We start from the raw sequence: 21,702 nt of genomic DNA, 5'->3' as shown, positions 1-21,702 counted from the left end.
TATTGAACAACAACAACAACAAAAAATCATCAGTGAGTGAAAACTCACACAACCATTCTTGACAGCTGCAATTACCTTTGGCCTGCAGCTGGTCATGAGGCTGGCAGATACCAGCTGGGCAAAATGTGCCAAGAGACATACAAGAGCAGCCAGACAGAAGTGCTCTGGAGCACCTCTGAAGCATATCTGACAGCCCTGCTCTTCTGTGCCTGCTCAACAAGGAACACGCGTAGTGACTTTCTGCATTATCTCCCATGGCCAAGAAGGGTAGCCTGAATAATCAATTCAAAATCCTTTGAAAGAAGCAACTGATGCTTGGTGTAGTCATACTAAATTCCAAACTGGAGCCAAGCTGGGTGACAACTCTTTGGTGAGTTCTTATTTCAGTCCTTTCCCATCGTGGTAGAAGTCCCATTTTATTTAAGCTTTTAATAAGTGATGTTAGACCTCACTGTTGGGAGCAAGAACAGCATATGATAGGAAAATACTATTTCTCTATGACAAACTCTCTGTGGCTCTAATTAGCCATCCTACACCACTTCACCTTTAGAGAAGCGTCTCTGTAATCATATATTTGATATCTTTCTTACTCGGTAAACAAATCCACTTGTATGGTTGAATTTTGACTTTCACAGAGAACTCTAGCAGGACTGTGGATGCAGTCCTGAAGTTATTCCTGAAGTTTAATTCTGTTGGTGCGTTTCCTGTTATGTACGCTTTAAGAGCCACTTTTAGGATGAACATTTCAGTGATGATAAAGCTTCTGGTTAGTTCCAGCTAGAGACCACATTTGGCACATTTGACATTACACTCTGGGGAAAATCAGACTGATTTAAGTTAGCTGGCTTTAAGGAATCTTTTCAAACCATATAGGAAAGAGTGGTTACTATTGATGTGCTCTGTGTGTAGCATCTATTCATAGATCAATTTCTGCCCTGTCTATGTCCTAGAAATGGAAGTCATCTAAACTAGCAAATAAAACAGTGACATCCAATAAATAAATCTCTTTCTGCAAATAATCCATGTTCCATTGAACAGGGAGTAAACAGATTTCTTTCCATATGACTGGGACTGCTGGCAGTTGTTCTGAATGACCTACAGAGATCTATAAAATCTCAAAGGTACGTAATTGGAGTTAGCTGTATGAATACCCTCATGACTCTGGAATGATATACCTGAGCTCAACTTAAAAATAGGCAAATTGCCTGCTCAAGTCTCAGCTATTTCCATTTTTGAAAACCAAAAAATGTATGTACATTGTGCATTGCAAGAGAAAAGTTGGGCTTCATTCAAGACAATTGAAGAGAACAGGAAGCTTGAGAAGAATCAAGCCTTCTCAGTGGTCAAAGAACGGTGCAAAAAGGAATCTGGGAAGCAAAGCAGACAAGAACAAACTTTAGAACCAGAAAAGTGCGTCTAAGGAAAGTTTCAATCCCAATAGATTTGTGCTGTGGTTGCAGATCTCTAAGTGAAGACAGATATAGGAAGCCTGGAAACTGAGACTTACATTGTCTTGTATTATTTATGCATACAGAAGTCTTGTATTATTTTCCCAAACCTCCAAGGATACAATATATTGTTTTATTAGAAAATCAGCAACATTTTTGTATTCACAGTCATTTCTCTTAGAAAATATCTCTGGGGTATTTTATTACAGACAAATTTGGAGCATGAGAAAATGGTATGTTTACTAAATTTAAGGAAAAAATCCTTTTTTTTCTTATTAATTTCTCCCAAACCTACTCTAATTTCTTAACCAGTTTAGGCTTCTTACATTTCTTACATTATTATTATTTCACTGTGGGTCTAAGTGACTTCCTTGATTCTCTGGGGAATAAATTATTTTCACAGTAATCCCATGGCCTTCAAATGAGAAATTGCTCACACGTGTGAATGGAGGATTCAGAATACGGCTGAGGTTGTGCTCTCAATGCTGTAACACAACCTGCTTTAGCTGTTCTGCAATCTGAGATGTGGATCTAGAGAGCTTGCATTTAAATCTCTCCTTAGCAATCGGTCCCGTGTGGCTGACATGGGTAGCCCCATCCTGACACCACATTTCTGTGATTTCTCAAACACTTGGGTGTTTTTTCGTTATGTTCTTCCCCTACTTCTCTCCCCCCCTCCCGCCCCTCCCTTTTTTTTTCCTTCATTGTTGTTATTGACAAGTTTGATTCCATCTGTGGTACTTTGTTTTTGGGGGGAGTTCCAACTGGGACTGTACATCACACTTAATGCTGAAAGCTTGAAAGATCTCTTTGGTTCGACACTGAAAGAATATAAAGGGTGTTTAACCACAAGTCCTCTTGGAATAATTTTTCCAACTACAGTCTTCTTCTCTTCTTTCCATTTATCTGCAGGTCTCTCATGATTTTGCAATCAATTTCAACGAAGACAACCCAGAATGTGCAGGTAACACACCAGAACAGACCAACTGTTGTATTTTCCACTGTCTGCAAAATGTGTTTGTATTTTTTATCGTATCCCTTGAGTATTGTTCAAAATGTTTGTTTTGTTTTGTTTTGTTTTGAAAGAAAACAGCTTCTAAACCTGACAGATTCCAAGCCCGTGGGCTTAGCTTTAGAAACCGTAGCAAGTACCACACATTAATGTCCTGAAAAATAGGTCCCACGGAAAGTACACCATGTTGGACATTTAGCATTGCATGTCCCCAGATTACTAGGCATTGCTGAAAACTAGAGACATGTTTTCTGGGTTCATTCCAGATCTTCGGCTACAGAAACGTAGTTTGCACAACTAAGGGCAGGACGTGCAAAGACAAAGGCACTCTGTGCACCTCTGTAATCAAGGACTCCCTCTGTTTACAGCCAGTTGTTCGGCAAGACCTATAGCACCAGTAGCCTGCTGCCAGTCATCCCAGTGAGATCCAGCACAGGAGTCAGAGAAGCAGCTGAGGACTTGTGTGAGAGCTGTTTTAATGTATAAGAGTGGTGTGTTATAGCAACAGTCACTAATCCTCAGTAGTCAGGGGACAGATTCTTGTATCAGATTTTGGTTTATGTCATGTATTTTTGAGGTCTGCAGTGATGACGCTGTTTCTAGAATCTCCTGCCAGGATTCATACATTTTGTAAAAGGTGAGGATAATAGGAAAAAAATCTCTAAATAAGGAAGTAATCTTAGATTAACACATATCTAAGCGTCTCGCTCAGATGATCATTGCTGTCTAAAATATACAGGTTTTTATTCTTCTGCTCCCTTCCAAACACTGAAATGAGTGTTTCAAAACGCACTTCTCATTCGAAGTTTCTAGCTGCTCCTTTCAGCCCTTCTCAGGCTTATTAGTGGTTTTCTTTCTAGTATAGTCAGCAGAATATGTTCAAGATGGGAATTAACATGCTGGGGAATAAAGTGAGGAAGAGCAGAAAGGACAAGCAATTCAATGAAAAGAGACATTGAAAGATTTCAGATTTCACACATTTTAAATGCAAGACCTCTGAGTTTGGTACAGTGAGCATTCCTGCTTTGTAAATACACTTGGATTGTTGGACTGCTCCAGCCTCTGTAGGTCAGATGCTTGAAATGTAATTGAGCATAAATCCTACAGCTGCTTAGTATGTCTGTACAGTTTTTACATTGCTTTTAAGGTTTTTTAAGGAGTTAAAAGAAGCAAAAATTACATGTATGCATCTAGATGTGTCTGCAAGCTTGTGAGCCAGCTTAAGCTGAGATTTTATTCACGCTGATGGTGCAGAAATGAGGTGTGGAACAGACCTCATGACTTTGTCTTGTCCAAGGAAAGAAGTCATATTTTAAAATACATTAGCTTGCTTGCTTCTGAGCACAGACACGGGCCTGATCTGTATAAAACTTCTGAGTTAATTAAAACAGCATTATGTGACAGTATGTTTATACATGTAGTGTATCTTTGTTTCCTGGTCTAAATGTTGAACATTTCTGACCTTTTGCATACCTCAAAAAGGCCCTAGCTGTCCATGTAATGACAACATTTTTAATCCCCCTTTTCTGCCTTTCTTGAATCCAAGGCTAATTCTTTTACCAGACTGACCTTGTTATATAATTATTTGTATTGATTGAGTAGTATTTGAAAAGGCTGTCACACTTACATAGTGCCAACAGCAGGCCACAGGTTGGACAGACAAACCCTCTGCAAGTAAAGAACTTCCTATTCATGCATCCTATGTATGCAAAAGAAAACACAGCAGTGGAAATGAGAGAGATTTAAAAAAAAAAAAAAAGAGGAAGGAGCTGCTCTGTGAACTTTGCCTAAGCGTATGTCCCTTAGTATTTATTATGCATTTAATCTTTATTTGTTCTTCACAAAAGAGTCAGTTATTTGAGAAGTTAATCCATCCCCTAAAAGTTTTAGGGCTTTTAGGGGTAAGAATCTGCAGAAGCAGGTTGCAGCATGGAAGAAGACCAGGCAGGAAATTTTAGAGCATTCATACACACATCTACAAGATACAAAGGCACTTCTGTGTCCTAAATTATACCATTTAAAATAATGTCCATCTGGATGAAAGCAAGAAAAGGAGACAGACCAGAAAACATGTTGTTTAATCATCTGCTGCAGCTTGCTTATCATCTGCCTGTAATGGATGCTTGATTAGTTCCTACAGCCAGTTGTTCTCTGATGTTTCTCCAATTTTTGTAGATGCTCTCAGCTGTATTAGGTAGCACAGGTTGCAGTAACCCCAGCACATCATGTGAAGAGAGGATGCTCTTTGGGGAAGGAGTGGAAGGGAGATAAAATGCTTAGTGACCACACTATTTAGCTTGTAATATTTAGTATACTTGCCAAAAAAAAAAACACAGAGAAATTTCTGAAGCGTATCTTGCTTCAAGCCAAGAAACAGAGGCTGGATCCAATGTAAAGAGTATGTGTCTGATTTGTTTCTGAGGAATAAAATCCCTTTCTTTGTGGACGTAGTGAGCTTTCACTGACACACAGTAGTGTTAAGTATCACCCTGTATTGAAAAGGGATTACATTAAAATGTCAACTCTTCAATGAACAAAGGGGTGATCATAATAAGGAATGAGTGTTTTGTACTCCAGTTAATCCCTCATATCCTACTTGACTAAGAAAACGTATATTTTTAATTCTACATGAGGGAAACTTCTTCCAGAGTTGCAGTCTACCACTCCCATGAAAACCCACCAAGACTACTAAAAAGGCTGATGCTCATGCACTAGCAAATGGGGACATCCTGTGGTCAGCAGAAACTTCCTTCTGAGTGGTCACATACGAGCTGGTAAGAGCCCTGCTTGGCTCTGTGAGTAACCCTGTGCATTACAGTCTCTCATGTAACTGCAGTTTAGGAGAGCACTGCCAAGACAACCTTGAACTCAGTCCCCGAGCTCAGTACACCTGTACAAGCTGCAATAACTCTTTGGACTCCATTGTAGATACACCTGTGTGTTCAGAAGAAATGCATAGGACTTGGTTGTAAACTGAGAATATTTGATATGAAGATCACTGGGATACATACAATATGGATATTCTTACCTTTCCTCTCCTATCACTATTTCCATTCTAAAAAATCCTAGTGTTTATAGTCTTATATTTAGTTTATTTCTAGTATTTATAGTATAGTGTATTTGTAGTCATATTTAGTATTTACTTATTTACATATAGTCTTATATCTAGTATTCATAGTCTTTATTGTTTGAAGAAGAAAGTGATAAATGTGCATGCATTTTACATGCATTCTTCTACACACATATGTATACATGCATACACTGTATTTCATTAGAGCTATAAAAGTGGATTCCAATTAAAACTGTAAAGAGACAAATTGTGAGGAATGATGCACATTGCTTCTATCTAAAATAAGAGTCCAAGAAAAGTCAGCCACTAGGTAAGCCACTCACATACTCTGTTGGATTTGGCTATATAAGGAAAGTAGATATTTCAAAAAGATACTATACTGAGATTGCACACAAAAAAGATGTTTCTAGAACATGTTGCTTCCTAAGATGCAAGCACTTCCTGACACAAAGCATGGTAAATCTGTATGGACCGCAGGGAATAAGCTTTATCTCATATTATTTTAATGCATAAGTAAAAAACCACAGTGTATCTTGTCAGCAGCTTAGGGAAGATTTATGAGGCCTTCATGCAAGACCAGTAAGTACATGTAACGAAGCCCTTAGCAGGTTTGAAATTGGCAGTTAACAAAGGGCCAGTTTTGCAATATGCAATTTAGCCACTGGAATTACCAAGGGAAATTTTGTGCCATTACTCTACATTTTAGCCCATCACAGCTGTAACTAGAGAGTGTTCTTTTGTCTGCAAGCATTGCAATGGAAGAATATGTTTGTAACTATCCATAAAAAAGACTATGTTCTCCACCATTTCATCGTAGGAGGTTTGGGTATATCACTGTAAAGTAATTACAGCTCCCTGTAATTTGTTAGTAATGGATCTGCACTCATATCCTGTAAACGTGGTTGAGTAAAATCTCACGAGTGAGCCAGTCTCAGTGCAAACTGGCTCAAGATCTTGTTGAAGCCATTGCATTCTTTCAGCATCCTTTACAAAGCTCTTCAGTCTATGACTTTCTTTCCAACTTTAGACCTCTTAATCCTTAAGGTCTGGTAAGCTGGAAGTTCTGAATGCAGAGGCTAATGTACATCACTTCAAGAAATCCTTCTCCTCAATGATTGAAAACACCAATTTCCATTCTGTGATCTGTCAAGGGTGTCAGCAGAAGTCTGTTCTCACTGGTCTGGCTATATATCCTGAAATGAAAAAGCCATAAATAGCTAGTTCTCCATCAAAACTTCTTGACTAAGCCCATTTTTTCTGCAGACTGGAAAGCATCCTTCTGTTTCTTCCAAGATTTCACAGTTTTTGGTCATGGTCGAGTTCAACCTGTGAGCAATTATGCAAATTTACCCTGAAAAATTGTTTTCCTAGCACAAGGGAGCTAGGTATTTGAAAAGATGTTTGAATTTCTTGACAGCTCTTTAGTTGTAAGTGCAAAGGGTAGATTTGTTGGTAACTACCATGATAAACAGAAATAAATATTTATCTGAAGAGGAGAGAGAAGTGTTGAAGGGTTTCTAATCTGTGTCTACCCTTTTAGCATGAATCAGCAAGTGATCACTTACACCTTGAACTGAGAAGAATGACACCTATTGCATTGCAAGCTGATACCTGAAAAATAGACATTGAAAACTGCTGGGCAGTATGTTATAATGAATTATATGTTACAAACTAGCTTCAAGGCAGCTAGAAGCAGCTTCTTGGAAATTATCTGACGTTGTTAGCCCTTGCTAATTGTATGATATTTGCAATTTACTCACTAGGAACCTGCCTTTTATTTGTGCATTAAATAAGCATGATATTGGTGATGTGCTCCACATTTATTTGCCTTTTGTATGTCTTTCCCTGCCAGGAATACAAGGTGTTGTGGAGGCTTATCAGAGCTGCCTTCCAAAGCTGCAGCTGTATGGGCCAACAAACATTGCTCCCATCATCCAGAAGGTGGCAAAATCAGCATCGGAGGAGACCAACACCAAGGAAGCCTCAGTAAGGGCATAATGCTATGTTTGCCTTTTTTCTTGCCTTGCCTCTGTAGGCCAGCACAATAGGGCCTTTCAGTGTATGTGAATCAAGCCTTAACAGTTTTTACTAACTGCCTTCACAGAAGTCAACGTGAGTTTGTGTTGGTAGGAGTAGTGTATCTAACCTTTACCTCTTCGATAGTCACGACTGTGAACTCTTTCCTCACTGTTCTGTTCCCTGCTTTTAGCACTCTTTGACTGTAACACACCCAGGTCTTCACAGAGGAAACACAAATGGCAGGACTAGAGCTACAAAAATTTAGGGGTCAAGCCCCAGCAGTGTTGATTATACCAGCAGAGGAGTTTGAATGTTTCCCTATGCAGACTACCCATTTTCAAGTATCTTGCAGAGGCTGTGTTAAAACTTCGTTGTTGTTGTTCAGCTAGGGCTTTTTCTAACCATTCCTCTGAAAACAGTAGTAATACAGTTTTCAATTTACTCTTACTGACATGTAGTATTATGTGCCTTCAGGAAATCAGGAGACAAGCCTGTTAGTCTGCATCTGATATAAACACCATGCCAGATTTCTTGGGCTGTAAGATTTTAACATAGATGATGTTTTTAATGTACACCTTTGAAATGCATTAGGCTTACTTTTCTCCTGCCTTCCAGACAAATGTGAGAAAGGAAAAGTGAGAGAAAGGGAGAAAGTACATGACTGAGTAGGTTTGAGACATTTACAATTGTAGAGCAGTGCTGTGGTAGTCAAGGATGTAAGAGACAACTCATACACTGTAGCAAGAAGAATGATTATGTATAGGAACAGAACAGAGCTGCACATGGACATGCATCTCATCAAGTCTGGAGCTTTCCCTAAGATTTCTTCATGTTGTGAGCTTTTTTTTCTTTTTTTCTTTTTTTTTTTTTTTTAAGTCCTGTTAAGGCAGAAGTTTTGAAGTTCCCAAACTATTCTGTTCATGAATTTGGGTTTGTGATTGTCACTTCATTACAATTTACAGTATATTGTTACTATTTAGGGTCTCGTTCCTACGTTGGGGAATTGCTATATTTGTATTTTCATACCTACTTAATCTTGAGGTGGCTCACTCTGTTCCCAGTGCTGTCTCTGAACTATTATGTCACATCGAATAAATTGCTTCATTTTCCTAAACCTAAGCTTCCCCACTTTCTGTTTGTTTGAAGATCAAATTAGTTTAGATCACAATTCTTCAAGGTAAAGCTATCTTGCCTAATGTTTTGTTTTACTTATGGCAGAAGACAATGAACAGAACCCCGTGTGAGTTTATATAGCTGCATATAAATAAACTGTAATGATGCTTTGTGTGTTGGTTTTGCTCATGCAGAGTGACCAAATTCTATGAACTGTACATTTTTCTTATTAATGTACATTTGTTAAATGACTCCAGCTGCCTAGCTATTCATAAAGGACCCAAGTGAGAGTTACTTTTCCCCATTACTGAGTGAAGATGTAATAGCCCATTTGATTCCAGTCCGGTGAGCCTTGGAGTATTGGGAAAGAAATGACAGGCGCAGAAAATTGCTTGATCTCCTTTAGAGAATGAGAAAACCTCTCTTAAGGGCTCCATGTAAAGTGTTTGAAAATGGATATATTCCTTCCTGAACGTGACCTTCCTCTCCTCAGGGATCCCATTGCTCTACAGGATACAACCTGCTGTGGTGGGTGCTTCTCCCGCAGGCACCAGTGGGTCACCCTCCAGTTTGCAGATGGCTGCACCCATCCCACTTGCCTGTTAGCAAAGCTCCTCTGCAAAGTGCTGTCATAACCTCCCTGACAGCTCTGCTACAAGCTTGTAACGCTTCAGTACCCCATTCCTCCCTGCCTCCCACTGGTTCCCAAGGGGAAAAAATCAGAATAATCAGAAACTGTCAGCAGAAGTGATTGTGCAGCAGATGGAAAATAGGGCTAGTGAGGATCTCGGGTCTATTCCAGACTTGTGAGCCAAAGTCCAGACTCTCCCTACCCTAGCAGCCAGAATCCCCCTTTTCTGCACTGTGCATCCCTTGGCTCCCTCCAGCTCCTGGAACTGATGTGAAGTACAGCCAAACTGCAGCAGAGGAGAAATTAGTAGCTGAGGAGGTTTGCATGGCAAGTGCACTTAACACTTGAGTCACTGTAATCGCTCTTTTCTATTTAAAAAAGTCCGTGTTTGACAGTTATCAGAAACACTTTTATATAAAAGGCAGGCAGCTTTGGAAGACTAACTAATGATTTGATTTTTACTTCTCATCCAACAACTTCAGCAATATTTCATCTTGCTGATCCTGACGGATGGCGTCATCACAGACATGGCTGACACCAGGGAGGCCATTGTCCACGCCTCTCACCTTCCCATGTCAGTCATCATCGTCGGGGTGGGGAACGCCGATTTTAGTGACATGCAGATGCTGGATGGCGATGATGGGATCCTGAGGTCTCCCAAGGGCGAGCCTGTGCTTCGAGACATTGTCCAGTTTGTGCCATTTAGGAACTTCAAACATGTAAGCTGACTTTTCCATCCATTCTGCAGAAGGGTGAACGTGTAGACATGTAGTTAATGGTCCCTGGGGCTGGGCCTAACTGGATGACAATGGAGTGTTCAGTAGGTCAATGGCATTATTGTGTCAGAAATGGGGAAAAAGAAATACAGAATGAAATGTGCGCCATCAGTGAGATGGTGAAGGTGGGGAGGGGGAAGAAGGTGAAGGTGGGGGAAAATTGTGCTTCTTGTGGTGTCAGTCCTGACTTCCATTTCCTCCCTGATTTTAGTTTGATTTCTCTGTTGTGTTTTTCCTGATGTCTCTTTTCCATTCTCTTTTCATCTGTTCTGTTAGGGCTGTTGTATTCCATTTCCATACATGTACACTGTCCCTTCATTTCCACAGAGCCCTGAAGTAGCTGTGAATTTGTACTCACAGTGTTCCCCAGGAGGCTGTTTCCTTATTGAAATTCAGATCCCTAAGTCCTCAAAGACAGAACTATCCACCCAGAGCATCCTGGTTTCCTCCAAACCTTGCCCCAAACTCTGCAAAAGAACACAGTCAAGAAAGTGGTGTTACTAAAAGTTTCCCTGCGCCTTCAGCCAGCTGTCCCTGTGTGAGCCCATCATGTTATAGGAGACATTCTGGAGGAGGAGAAGTGACAGACCCAGCACTAACTTACCAAATTCAAAATAATCCCTTGGCCATGTCCTTTTCTCCTCAGTCACCTGCCCTACATTGCAGCATCTGTCCCAGGGACTTTTTCAACAGCCAGGTACAGACAGTATTCACCCATAGAAGCTTTCCCCCACACTGCCTGGTTTTTCAGGGTCCTTTTCCTCTATATGGAGATGTGGAACTGCCATTGTCTTCCTTTACAATGCTGATCCCATCCTTTTCCCTCTGTTTTTTCCATCTTTCTCTGCCCTTCTTTCCCTCATTCCTTCCATTATATTCAAGTGGTTTTCATTACTGTCTGGTGTGTAAGAAGGATATTCTCAGTATTGGATTTGAAAATTCCTTTATGTGTCTGACTCATTTTCATCATGAGAGTGCCCTTCCCGAACTGCTCTCATTCCCTAGTGATCATTAGCTCTGGATTTGTCACACAGAAGTTTTCAATTCTGGGTTGGTTTTGGTCTGCATATGGGTTTGCAGTGCTTACATTTCTTTTTTTCTTGACTTTTTGTTACCACATGACATTATTTTTTTCTTTTTGTCACTTCCAAAACTTCACTTTATTTTCCACTTCTCAAGTGTTGTTTTTTTTTTTTCTCTCTTCAAAATAAATTTTGCCATATTTGTCATAGATGTAGACACCCTTCTTATTTTCACAAACTCCACTGAGGTATAAGAGAAAGAGATTTGTTCCTCCTTGCCCTCACCTTTATGTAAAGAATGGATCCTCGCATGATATAAAACTCACCTTGTGCTATTAGATCAGTGATGCCACACCAAATGGCTGCGGAGCTGCTTCCCAATTGTAGATACGTACATTTCTGTGTTGACAGTGCTGCTCAGTCACCTTGTAAGTACCTGCTGGAACAAAGTATGAGCATGACCTGCTCATAGCTCACGATGCTTCTTCATCAGATAATCACAAGTGTGTAGTGCTGCACTGTAGTCTACAGCAAAAGTGTCAAAAGACAAGTTATTTATGAACCAGTGCTAGACCTGCCTTCAATTAGTTGGAAAATATGTTTCTGCAAGGAACTGGCAAAGCCAGCTGCATTTGTTATTTTTAGTTTTGCTTTGCGACTTTATTACAAAGCTGAAATAATCCTTGATTGAATAGGTTTAACACTGACAGGCGCAGTTCTCGTGGGGTGCCAAATATATTGTGCCTATGGTGTTAACTTGCGAGTGATCCTACATGTGGTTTTAATTGCAAGAATTGGTCAAATGAAAAGTATATCTTACTTTAAGTTGGTTTAGATTAACTACCCCAGTACTGAGAGAGGATAGCGATCTTAAAAAATTATTGCTCTTATTAAATAGAGATATTTTACTGCCCCTTTGTCTCAGTAATGGAGATAATAGACATTTAGAGATAGATAATGTATATGGTATATCACAAAAGACGATATATCTTATGCAACTTGATATTTAGGCTGTTTATTGTGATCTTCCAGCATTTCAATAAATGTCAATGTAATGGATGAGTGCCCATAACAACAGCCACTTCTGGTTGAATTTCTTTGTTGTAGAAGTATCCCAAATAATATCTCTCTGAACAAAGTGACATTCACAGCTATCTTGCGTACTTATCCTTAGCACAAACAAAAGGCTGTGTCTTTTCTACCAACTAGTGAGATAATTTTTCACGGTGGAAATGAGTATGATGTTTTGATTCAAATTTATTTTTTTTCTCACAGAAAAATGCAGATTTAACCTCAAATTTGGGAGATTTTTGTCAGATCGGTTCTGATCACATACAAGAATTACCATAAAACAGAGTATTACAATTGACAGCTTTAAGTAAAACATATATTTGGTTAAAAATCACATCTCTTTTGTAAATTTTGTACCTTGTGTTTAGTTTTGCTACTTTGGATGTTCAGCTATTGAGTAGAAAAAAAAAAGTTGAAAGATCTCATTAGAAAGACTACAAGTCAAGTTGCATAGGGTTTATAGATTTTTCTGCTAAATCAAGTATTTATTTATGCCTAAATCCATATTGCCTCTACTATTGACGGAAGGAGGGATGCTACGTGTGAGCAATTTTATTTGTTTTGCTGGAATAGTAAACCAGCATTCATTTGGAGTCAACCCAAAAAATATTTTTTTCATTACTTCAGTTCTCATGTCAGCCTGCAGCTCAAAAGCTCATATCTATTGAAAGAGATCAGAAATAATATATCCAAAAGCTGCCCCTCTGAGAAAATCAAAATGAGGGGAAAGGATGTTCTAAAAAATAACCTGTAGAGAGAATACCTTTTATTTTGTAAGACTGGCTTTAGGGAAGGTTCTGATCCTCCACAGCACTCATACAGGTATTTTACTCAGATAGTTACAAATAATCACATACTTTAAACTTCAGGCCCAATTCAGTGTTTTACTAGCTCAAGACCCAAGACAGAGAGAGTTTTATTATTTGGGTTTAATCTTATACATGATGTAGTGTGTCAGGAGTACTTCAGTAAAGCTTTAATAATTGTATTGATTCTTAGCAAATCTGTAGTTGCAGAGGCTTGAAAAATGAAGGTAACCATTACTGTTTAAGATAATTGTCCCATATCATATTAGGTGATATGTGCATTTCACTACAGGGGAGCATCATAAAAAAGAACGGGAAAATATTTTCTCTGAACTTAAATGAGTTTCTTCCCTCTATAATTATCACCACCCCAGCAACGTGAGCATCCTTCACTTGAAACTGTAGAACAGTGATGCTCACAGTTGCTGAAATGCAGATGAAGAAAACCACCTGTCTCAATTAATTCACAGTTTTATTTTAAGAGCTGATTTTTTTCCCTTAAAATTTATTTTTACTGTGCACAATTGTGATGCGGCAACAAGACTGTATTGCGCTCTGCATTGTGTTTAATTACAAAGCCTAACAACTGTGACTTAATAACACGTATCACAAATGAGTGTGGAAAGCATAGTTCTTCACCACTGCAAGAGGCAATGTTTTGCACTATTCGCTGTAATTAAAGATTAAGCATGGTGAAGCTATAGAACTGAATCAACAGCCATTTGTAATATATACCAATTATCGTCATAGGGGATTATTTTCCTGCTGCTGGGTGATCTGATTGTTGTGTATTAGCCATCAGTTGAGAGCTATTCATCTTGAGGTGTTTATTGCTAGGATGCTCTTCAAGCGTAGCATTTAAACAGTGGCAAAAACATTGCAGCAAAACATTCACCAGTGAAGGTAACTCTTGGGCAGCACTGCTGAACTGAGACTGGTTTTTAGCTCAGAAGGTATCGGTCCAATTCTTACCTACACAAATGCTGCTTTGCACCATCTGGTCTAGAAATGAGAGTGCTTTACCACAAAAAAAGTACACAAGGTGCAAGTTACCCAAACTGTTAAACGGGAAATCACCTTTAACCCCATTTTGGGGATGCTACCTATTAAAAAGAGCCTCAGGCCCAAGAGACATCATGGGCATGGTGAAATATTTTAATGACAACAGTTGTCCATCTACTGGTGGCCCCTGCCCAGCATTTTTAAACATAGAGAAAGGTTTCCTGATTGCTAGGGTTTGTGTGTGCAGTGATGGCCCAGGATTCTTCTTTCCCTACTTTGTTTTCACCCTTTTTTTTTTTAGGGTTGTATTTCTAGTAAAATGGCACAAAGGCAAGTTAAGGTATATAAGTTTTGCCACACTTGTGAGGGAGAAAAAAAAAAAACAAACACAGGAATTCTCAGTGGTAACATAGAAATGAGTTATTTGCCTGACTCCAAGGAGCATTTTCTGCTGATTTCAGTGCAGAGAGGTTTAGGCAAGAAGAGGGCAACTGTGAAAAAACATGCATTTCACTTTGAAGAATTAAAATAAATGGGTTCTGTTGCTGTGTAACACCTGGGAACAGTTGTTGTGCTGTCGCACAAAATATGGGTTCTGCTTTGCCAGTTTGTTTATGCAGAAATGTTCCGGACTTTTGCTTACTCAAATATTTTGGTATAAATGTCTCACTTTGGAAATACTGGTTCATTTTTTTTTTCATTGCTAATCACATATGTGACTCAAAGTACCAAAATACAAAAGACAACAATAATTGTATTTCTAATTTTGCTAGCATGGTCTTTGTATTTGTAGTACTGTAACATTTAATAGCAGAACTTATAACACCCCATGGGCTTTCTGCACCTCTGGCTTAGCATGCCTGTGAAATATTTACCATGTACATCCTATGTAACCCTAATTGTAAGACTGAAATCATAAGGATCCAACCCCATGAAAGAAAGCAGGGCAATAAGTCGGTCAATACAACTTTGCAACATGCTAGTTTTGAATCCTGGCTGAAAACATTACAGACAGAAAGAAGGAAAGCGTTCATTAGTGGGGGGAAAAAGGAGTTGGGGTGCAGAAGAAATGGGATCCAGCCACAGGGCAAGGAGTTCCCGTGCATCAGTTGAGCTGCACTGTGTGGTCCATGTGTGTTGTACCTGGAGATAAACACAGCAGTTTCAGCATGTGCATTTTTCCTGTGTTTTTATGGTGGGCTCAGAGGGAATGTAGTCAGGTAGGCTGGGTCTGGGGACCTCGATCATCTCTAACCCAAATTTCTAGAAACAAGCAAATCCAAAAGACAGGGCAGAAGGGTGGTGCTTTGGGGCTCCATGGAAGAACAGGGCTCCAGTTCTATCACTGGGTACAGGGGCTGAAGAAAATCCCTGCAGCACGTGTGGGTTAATGGTTGCCCATAAAACATCCACGGGCCCCACTGAAGCATCGTCAGGGCGTGTGTGAGGCAGCAACTCACTGTCAACAGAGGGCACAGGGGCTCATGTGGCCAAGGGGTACCCCTCCTTCCCACCTGGGGCAAAAGCCCCTGGCCATCTCTGCATCTCAGGGCCATCAGTTCGTAAAGGAGCTGCCTCTGGGTGACACACAGCATTTATATGTTGCTGAAAGAGCTTTAAAACCTTCTCAAAGCCTAGGCACGAAACATTTTCTTGACAGTTATTTAATTCCAATGCAAACAAAATATTTTTATTTAAATGGAGAGCAGAGATGTGACGAAGGCCTCCCTTCTACCCATGTTCATTGTGAAGTTGTGCAGGGTCCCTCACTGGGTACTGATGAAGGAAGTTTTTGCAGACTATAACATCTGAAATGGTGCTCTCTCAGGGTGCAGAGAAGTTTGGGACAAGAGTTGCCCTAGCCCTGAATTCAGAAGAGTCCAAATTGTATCTGAAATACATGCAGAGCACTTTTGGCTTTAATGTACTTTGGGCAGCTACAGGTACGTGCCCCGAGCAGCCTACAAAATGAGTTTCCAGCGATAGTGCCACTCACTTTGAGTCTTTTTTACCTTCCATTTCTGTACCATACTTCTTGCCTTGATCTCATGGCACCCATGCCTCTGAAAGCCCTGGCATTTCTGGCACAGACACAGGTTAACACTTGTGTTTTCTACCATTTCCTGCAGGCATCCCCAGCTGCTCTAGCAAAAAGCGTTTTGGCTGAAGTTCCAAACCAAGTCGTGGACTATTACAATGGCAAGGGGATAAAACCAAAATGTGTGTCAGAGTACGAGTCTTCCAGGACACTAGCTCCATGAACCTGCCTGCACTCTTTTACAAAATTAAAAAAAAAAAAAGAGAAATGCTACTGTCTACAACTACTGTACTTAAAAATGAAACAAAAAATAGCACGTTTTGGTGATTTTTAACTACAATAACCATTTTTTTTGCATGTGTAGCCCGAAGGCTTAAATCTGTTAAGCGGTTGTATTGTTGAAAACTTTTTATGAGGAAAAAGACATCCAGAAAAAAAAGTGAACTCTTTACATTACAGCATGTCGCCTTGAAATAAAAAGTTATCTGTATCTGTTTTTTATACAGGTTTGTTGAAATTTTGCTAAATTTCTTATCTTTACACTGTAAAGCATTTTGAAATATTTATTGAGAGTCGATAGCCAAAATGTCTTTGGTTTAATCTGCTATGAACTGAGAGATTTTTCGAAATGGCAGATGCATGAACTGTATTTTGCATGTTTAAAATAAAAACAACACAGTTTTGCAGTTGTTGTCTTTATTTCTCTCTCTGCCACAAAGCTGCCTGCTTTCGATTTCCGTCTCCCAAGAAAGGAGTAATAAATTATTTCAAGAGATAGCTGGCTCTAAGCATGGGCATTTCTGACATTAGCAGTTTGCAACATGGGTGTCCAAACATGCCCACTCACTATGTGGCCTGAGCAGCAATTTTTCAAAAGCCTGACACATCCAGCTGTTAAGAAGTGTTCAGATCTGGCTTGGAGGGCATGATCCACCAGGACTGCATGTCATAAAATATATCTACTTAATCCAAAGGATCTGGCTGGCTTTCTAATGGGTTGTATTTTGGCTACCCACCTTTAGAATCTATTATGCTTGGGAATTCTTTTTTTTTTTGTTTCATTTGTGTGTTGTGGTTTTTTAATCTCACACCCAATATCCAACTCTGCGTGACACATTTTCCAGCAGAAATTTTACGTGGCCTGATTTTGTGACGAGTAATAATTTGAAACTTCTCACACACACATCACTCATCTGTGGTAGAAAAACTGATTTTGTACCAAAAGAATAGTCAAGACACTTTTTTAAAGAGGACAAACAAGAACATATTAGCAGCAGGTTGGTTTTTCCATTGAAATATGCATATATATAAATAAACAAATTAGATCAGTGTTATTCTTAGTGATTGAATTCAGGCTTCCTCGTTTGCTAAAAGACAATAGTGAAAGATGTAGCTTGTTAGAAGTTAAAGAAAACATTTGACCAAAAATAATTTGTGTGGGATTGTCCAAAGTGCATGGTTTTGGATGAGTTGTGTTCCCATTGAAGCAAATACATTCTTGTTGGACATTCCAGAAGAAGGCATTTTGGGCCAGCGTTGAATATTTTGGAAAATCTCACCCGTGGGTAGGCTTTTTTGGTTTTAGATATATGTATTTTTCAATGACTTTGCAGATAGCGTAGAACTCTAATTCCCTTGGTCTCATTTAGAAGCAACTTCCACGGGATCAGCTTTGATGGATGATTTTGTACCATAAAGTGAAGGCCATGGGACAGCCAAGATGCATGGGGCTGTCTTCACTGCACATTCAGTTCCTCTCCATCCATATCCTGCAGTGCAGTCTTTCACACTTGCTAGTAAAGATTTCTTCAGGTGATCGGATATTGAACAGCAGCCAAGTATTACTTGGTCATAGGTATAAATTGTGTGAAGATGTCCCAACTGATAGATCTCAAATCCACATTTTCATTTAACGGCTGACTGTTCATTTGAGCTGGAGGATGCACATTTCCCAGATTTCCCCTCTGTGGATGTATTTCAGCTTTCAGCTGGAAGATGCTTTGATTTCCCCTTATATCTCATATACCACTTTGCCAATGTATCTTAATTCTTATCTAAGACATCTCTAGTTTCTTGTTCCCATTTCCCCCCTTTTTTCTTTCCTATTCTCAGAAGGAGCATTTTTTCTACTGTTAAAGCACATGACTGAAAAATCAATGGCTCCATGTTCTTTGCTCTTCATATCTTATTTTGCAATCCTGGGCAAGTTGTTTAACTTTTCTGTACCTCAGATTCCTCATCTGTAAGATGAAGATCACTGCCATGTATTCATGAATATTTCTTAATGGTACTGGGGGAGTTTTGTATTTGAAACATGATTTAAGTTCCTCAGAGGTATGATGGTGCTCTTCCAACATAAAGGATATTACTTTACCCTGGCACGCATTTAGGCTTCTAAAGAGCAGCTGAGGAGGGGCTAGCCATTACTGTTTGACAGACTGAAGGAAAATAATAGAAAATTTTCAGCAAGAAAATTAGGAAACTGAGAAATTGTTCTTGTGGTACATACAATCCTTGGCTAAATTATTTGTGAAGTGTTCACGGTTACATGGAATTGGGCAGTTGCAGCTTGTCCTCAGCAGAGGTGTTGCAAAGAGCTTTTAAAATGCAGCACCACACAAAATGCAGTGATTAAGGGGTGGTTTCAGTGGTTATTGTGTGCTGAGCTAGATAACCCATCAGTCATTTTCACATATGTAGATGGTCTATATAAGTGTCTCAAGAGAATCACAGTAGCTGCAGATCTTTCTGTTTACTTCACACAATCCGTGTTATAAATGCTGTCTGCTTAAAACCAAATCATCATCAGTGGTGATATAGATCAGCAATCCTGCACCAGCCCTCAAAGTAATTGAAAGGACACTTCTATGATATTGAAAACTCAATTGGAAATCTTCTTCAATCTATATAGACTCCAGAATGCCAAACAAACACATAATAGTGCAGTGAGATGATGTAGGAAAATGCACAGAAGATAAAACTAGTCATATGGTAAAGGATTTCTAATGAGGCTCTGAATGTTATTTTCATTGCTCCAGGTTACTCAATGCAATAAGATAGTGTGGGCTTTGTGCATAGTAATATCTTTAAATATATGAATATATCACTGAAATGGCTTTTTTCCTGTTTTTTTTTCTAGTTAGGGCTTAGAAAGGCCATTCTCCCTTTAGGCTTAACTGCGGTCATTTCTCTTGTAGATATTTTATGCAAATTTAAACTTCTACTGACTTTTGATGGATCATTTCAAATTCTGAAAACTCCTTTATAATAAATTATACATTGTCCTTTTGAGGTAATTGATGATATAAAATATCTTCTCTGCCTACTGCAGTCCTGCCTTCCTTTTCATTGTTACTCAAATCCAATCCAATATCCCAAAGTCTCAGAATACTCAAAAGATATTCATCATCCCTATTAGCTCAAAATATATTAACATCCATAATTCTTGAGCTAGATGCTGAGCTGAGTTACATTTTTAGTTATGTAGGGTAAACTAAGTCTATTAATAAAAAGAAAAAAAGTGTTAATACACTGCTAATTGCTTATTATGGTAAGGTAAAACCTATCCACGTAAAATTCTTACTGTGATTAGCAATATCGTATTCTATAGCATTTGATGAAAGAGTCTACAGGTATGAGAAGAAAATTAAATATTAATAATTGTACACCTTTAAAACATGTCTTTTATTTTAGTCTGCACATATCAAAGTTACACAACTGATGACAGCCAAAAGGTTTACAGTTTCACCTGTCTGAAAGCCAGCCAAAAGCGGGCTAAGCCAAGGCTTGCTCCAGGTTGCAGAGGTGAGACTGCAACAAATGCACAGGTGGAAGGCCCGGGCTCTGAGCAGATGTGCCCGACAGAGCTCTGCAAGTCTACAGCACCCAACTGCATCCCATGGGTTTACCTACCCATAGGGTATTGTGATGGAAGGTCATCTGGCTTATCGAGCCTCATTATTGTACTGCATTAAAATGGTTGCTGATGAGTTAGAACAGAGCTGCCTCCTTCAGCACAGCTCTCCGGCTGCACAAACAGGACATGGCTTACCCCCAGGAAGCACCCGACTGCTTATTCAGTGAACTTTCTGGTGTGCAAATATAAATATATCTCTAACCTTTCCAGAGTGAAAGAGGCACTATAGACACACTCCCTTTACGGCTAAGTGGCATGGACATCATGTAACATCAGTACATTCACATTAACATTTCTTGTAATACAAGGGATGAGCTGGAGGACTCCTGGGATAAGGTTACACTTATTAGGTTGTTTATTCCTCTTTATTTACAGAAAGTGCCATTTGCCACAGGGAAAATACAGTTTTTCACACCATCCAACGTCCTTGGCTCATAGGTCTTACTTGTAACTGCAGCATTGGGCTAAGAAGGGGGAGTCGCATGTCAGTGGAGAATATTCCTGGAGTCAGAGAGCTCTGTGGGTGGTACTGCTCAGGCCAGCAGCCCATTTGGTTGTAACATCCACTGCAAACCTTTAGCTGGCTGAGCTCAGCCCCACTTTCTGTTTTCCCCATTTCATTGCACAGTTAGGGAGCTCCCCAGCACAGACCAGGTGAAACCTAGGTGCCTTCTCTCCAGTGAAGGTTGCCAGTTCAAAAGTGGTGCTTCCATTTCCTCGGTCCTGCAGTTCTGAGGACTGCTCGAGGCAGCAGACTAGCAGGGAAGGTTATTTTGTAACGGGCACTCTTCCTTCTTCAAAAATGTGTTAGTAATTCCTGCTGCTGAAAGAATTTTACACTGTGCTCAGGAGGCACTTGAATTCTCGTCCCACTGATTACTGTGCAGGCAGTTTGCCATCTGATTGCCCTTCCCACACACAAATTGACAGAGTCAAATGCTTGTTTATCATCATGAAAAAGAGAAAAGAAAAAAAAAAAAGTTTTGATGTTGCATCATGTCCAAAAGAAGGTGAAGTACAGCATTAAACTTTTTCTCTCCAGAAACATATTACTTGCGAATTGCTGGCACACGAAATCCTCAGCCACTTCAGCTGTGCTAGATAAGAAAAGCACCAAACCGTGGCAGCAAGGCTAGCCAGCATCGAGGGAGCCCTCTTCTCTGGCTGCAAACATCCATCACGACTCGGCAGTCACTTAATCTTGCTGTGTGCCTTGGTTCCCCGACTTTAAAATGGGGATAAATAGTATTTTGCTACTCCCTGGGGACTTTGGTAGGGTGGGCACCACTGTAGGGTTGTCACGGTGTTTAGAAATCGGGAAGTATCGCTTGTCACAGTTTGAGACCCCTTGCTCCTGCCAGCATAGAAGTCTTTGTCAGAGCAAAGGTACTGACATGAGGTACTGGTGGGCCCCACTAGGACACACAAATTTAGCAGTACCCCTGTGGGGTTGATGCTTTTGATGCCGGGGAGAGAAGGGGAAGACCCAGCGGTCCCTGTGTCGGTGGAGATGAGGAGTTGGCTCCAGGGAGGGGGACACCAGTGGGACGGCGTGCTTGGGGGATGTGCTTCTGCTCACACTGCCTGCCTTGGAGGAGGGCAAGAAGTAAACACAAGGGCAGGAAATCAAGCCTGAACGCTGTGGGTGGTTTTCTGGGTCGGAGTTTTGGGGGCGAACGCCAAATTTCCGCCACACAGACCCAGCCGGGCGCACACAGACACCACAGCGGCGAAGCAAAACGGGGACACAGGCTTAAAAAAAAAAGAACCCAGGCGGG

At 40.0% G+C, this 21,702-nt stretch overlaps 1 protein-coding gene across 3 annotated transcripts in view; it reads left to right on the top strand.

The window, feature by feature from the left end:
* CPNE4 (copine 4) overlaps positions 1–16,694 on the top strand; it is a 253,617-nt gene extending 236,923 nt beyond the window's left edge. For all 3 annotated transcript variants that reach the window (XM_068674544.1, XM_068674543.1, XM_068674542.1), the window contains exons 13-16: positions 2,361–2,412; positions 7,383–7,516; positions 9,776–10,012; positions 16,100–16,694. In XM_068674544.1, coding sequence (XP_068530645.1) covers positions 2,361–2,412; positions 7,383–7,516; positions 9,776–10,012; positions 16,100–16,231 — 555 coding nt within the window. In that variant the 3' untranslated portion in view covers positions 16,232–16,694. The remainder of the gene's footprint in view (positions 1–2,360; positions 2,413–7,382; positions 7,517–9,775; positions 10,013–16,099) is intronic.
* The last annotated feature ends 5,008 nt before the right edge of the window (positions 16,695–21,702 follow it).

This window comes from Anas acuta, chromosome 2 (assembly GCF_963932015.1).
Source record: "Anas acuta chromosome 2, bAnaAcu1.1, whole genome shotgun sequence".
Classification (NCBI taxonomy): domain Eukaryota; kingdom Metazoa; phylum Chordata; class Aves; order Anseriformes; family Anatidae; genus Anas; species Anas acuta.
Note: the sequence above shows the minus strand (reverse complement) of the source record. Positions and strands in the feature narration are given on the sequence as shown.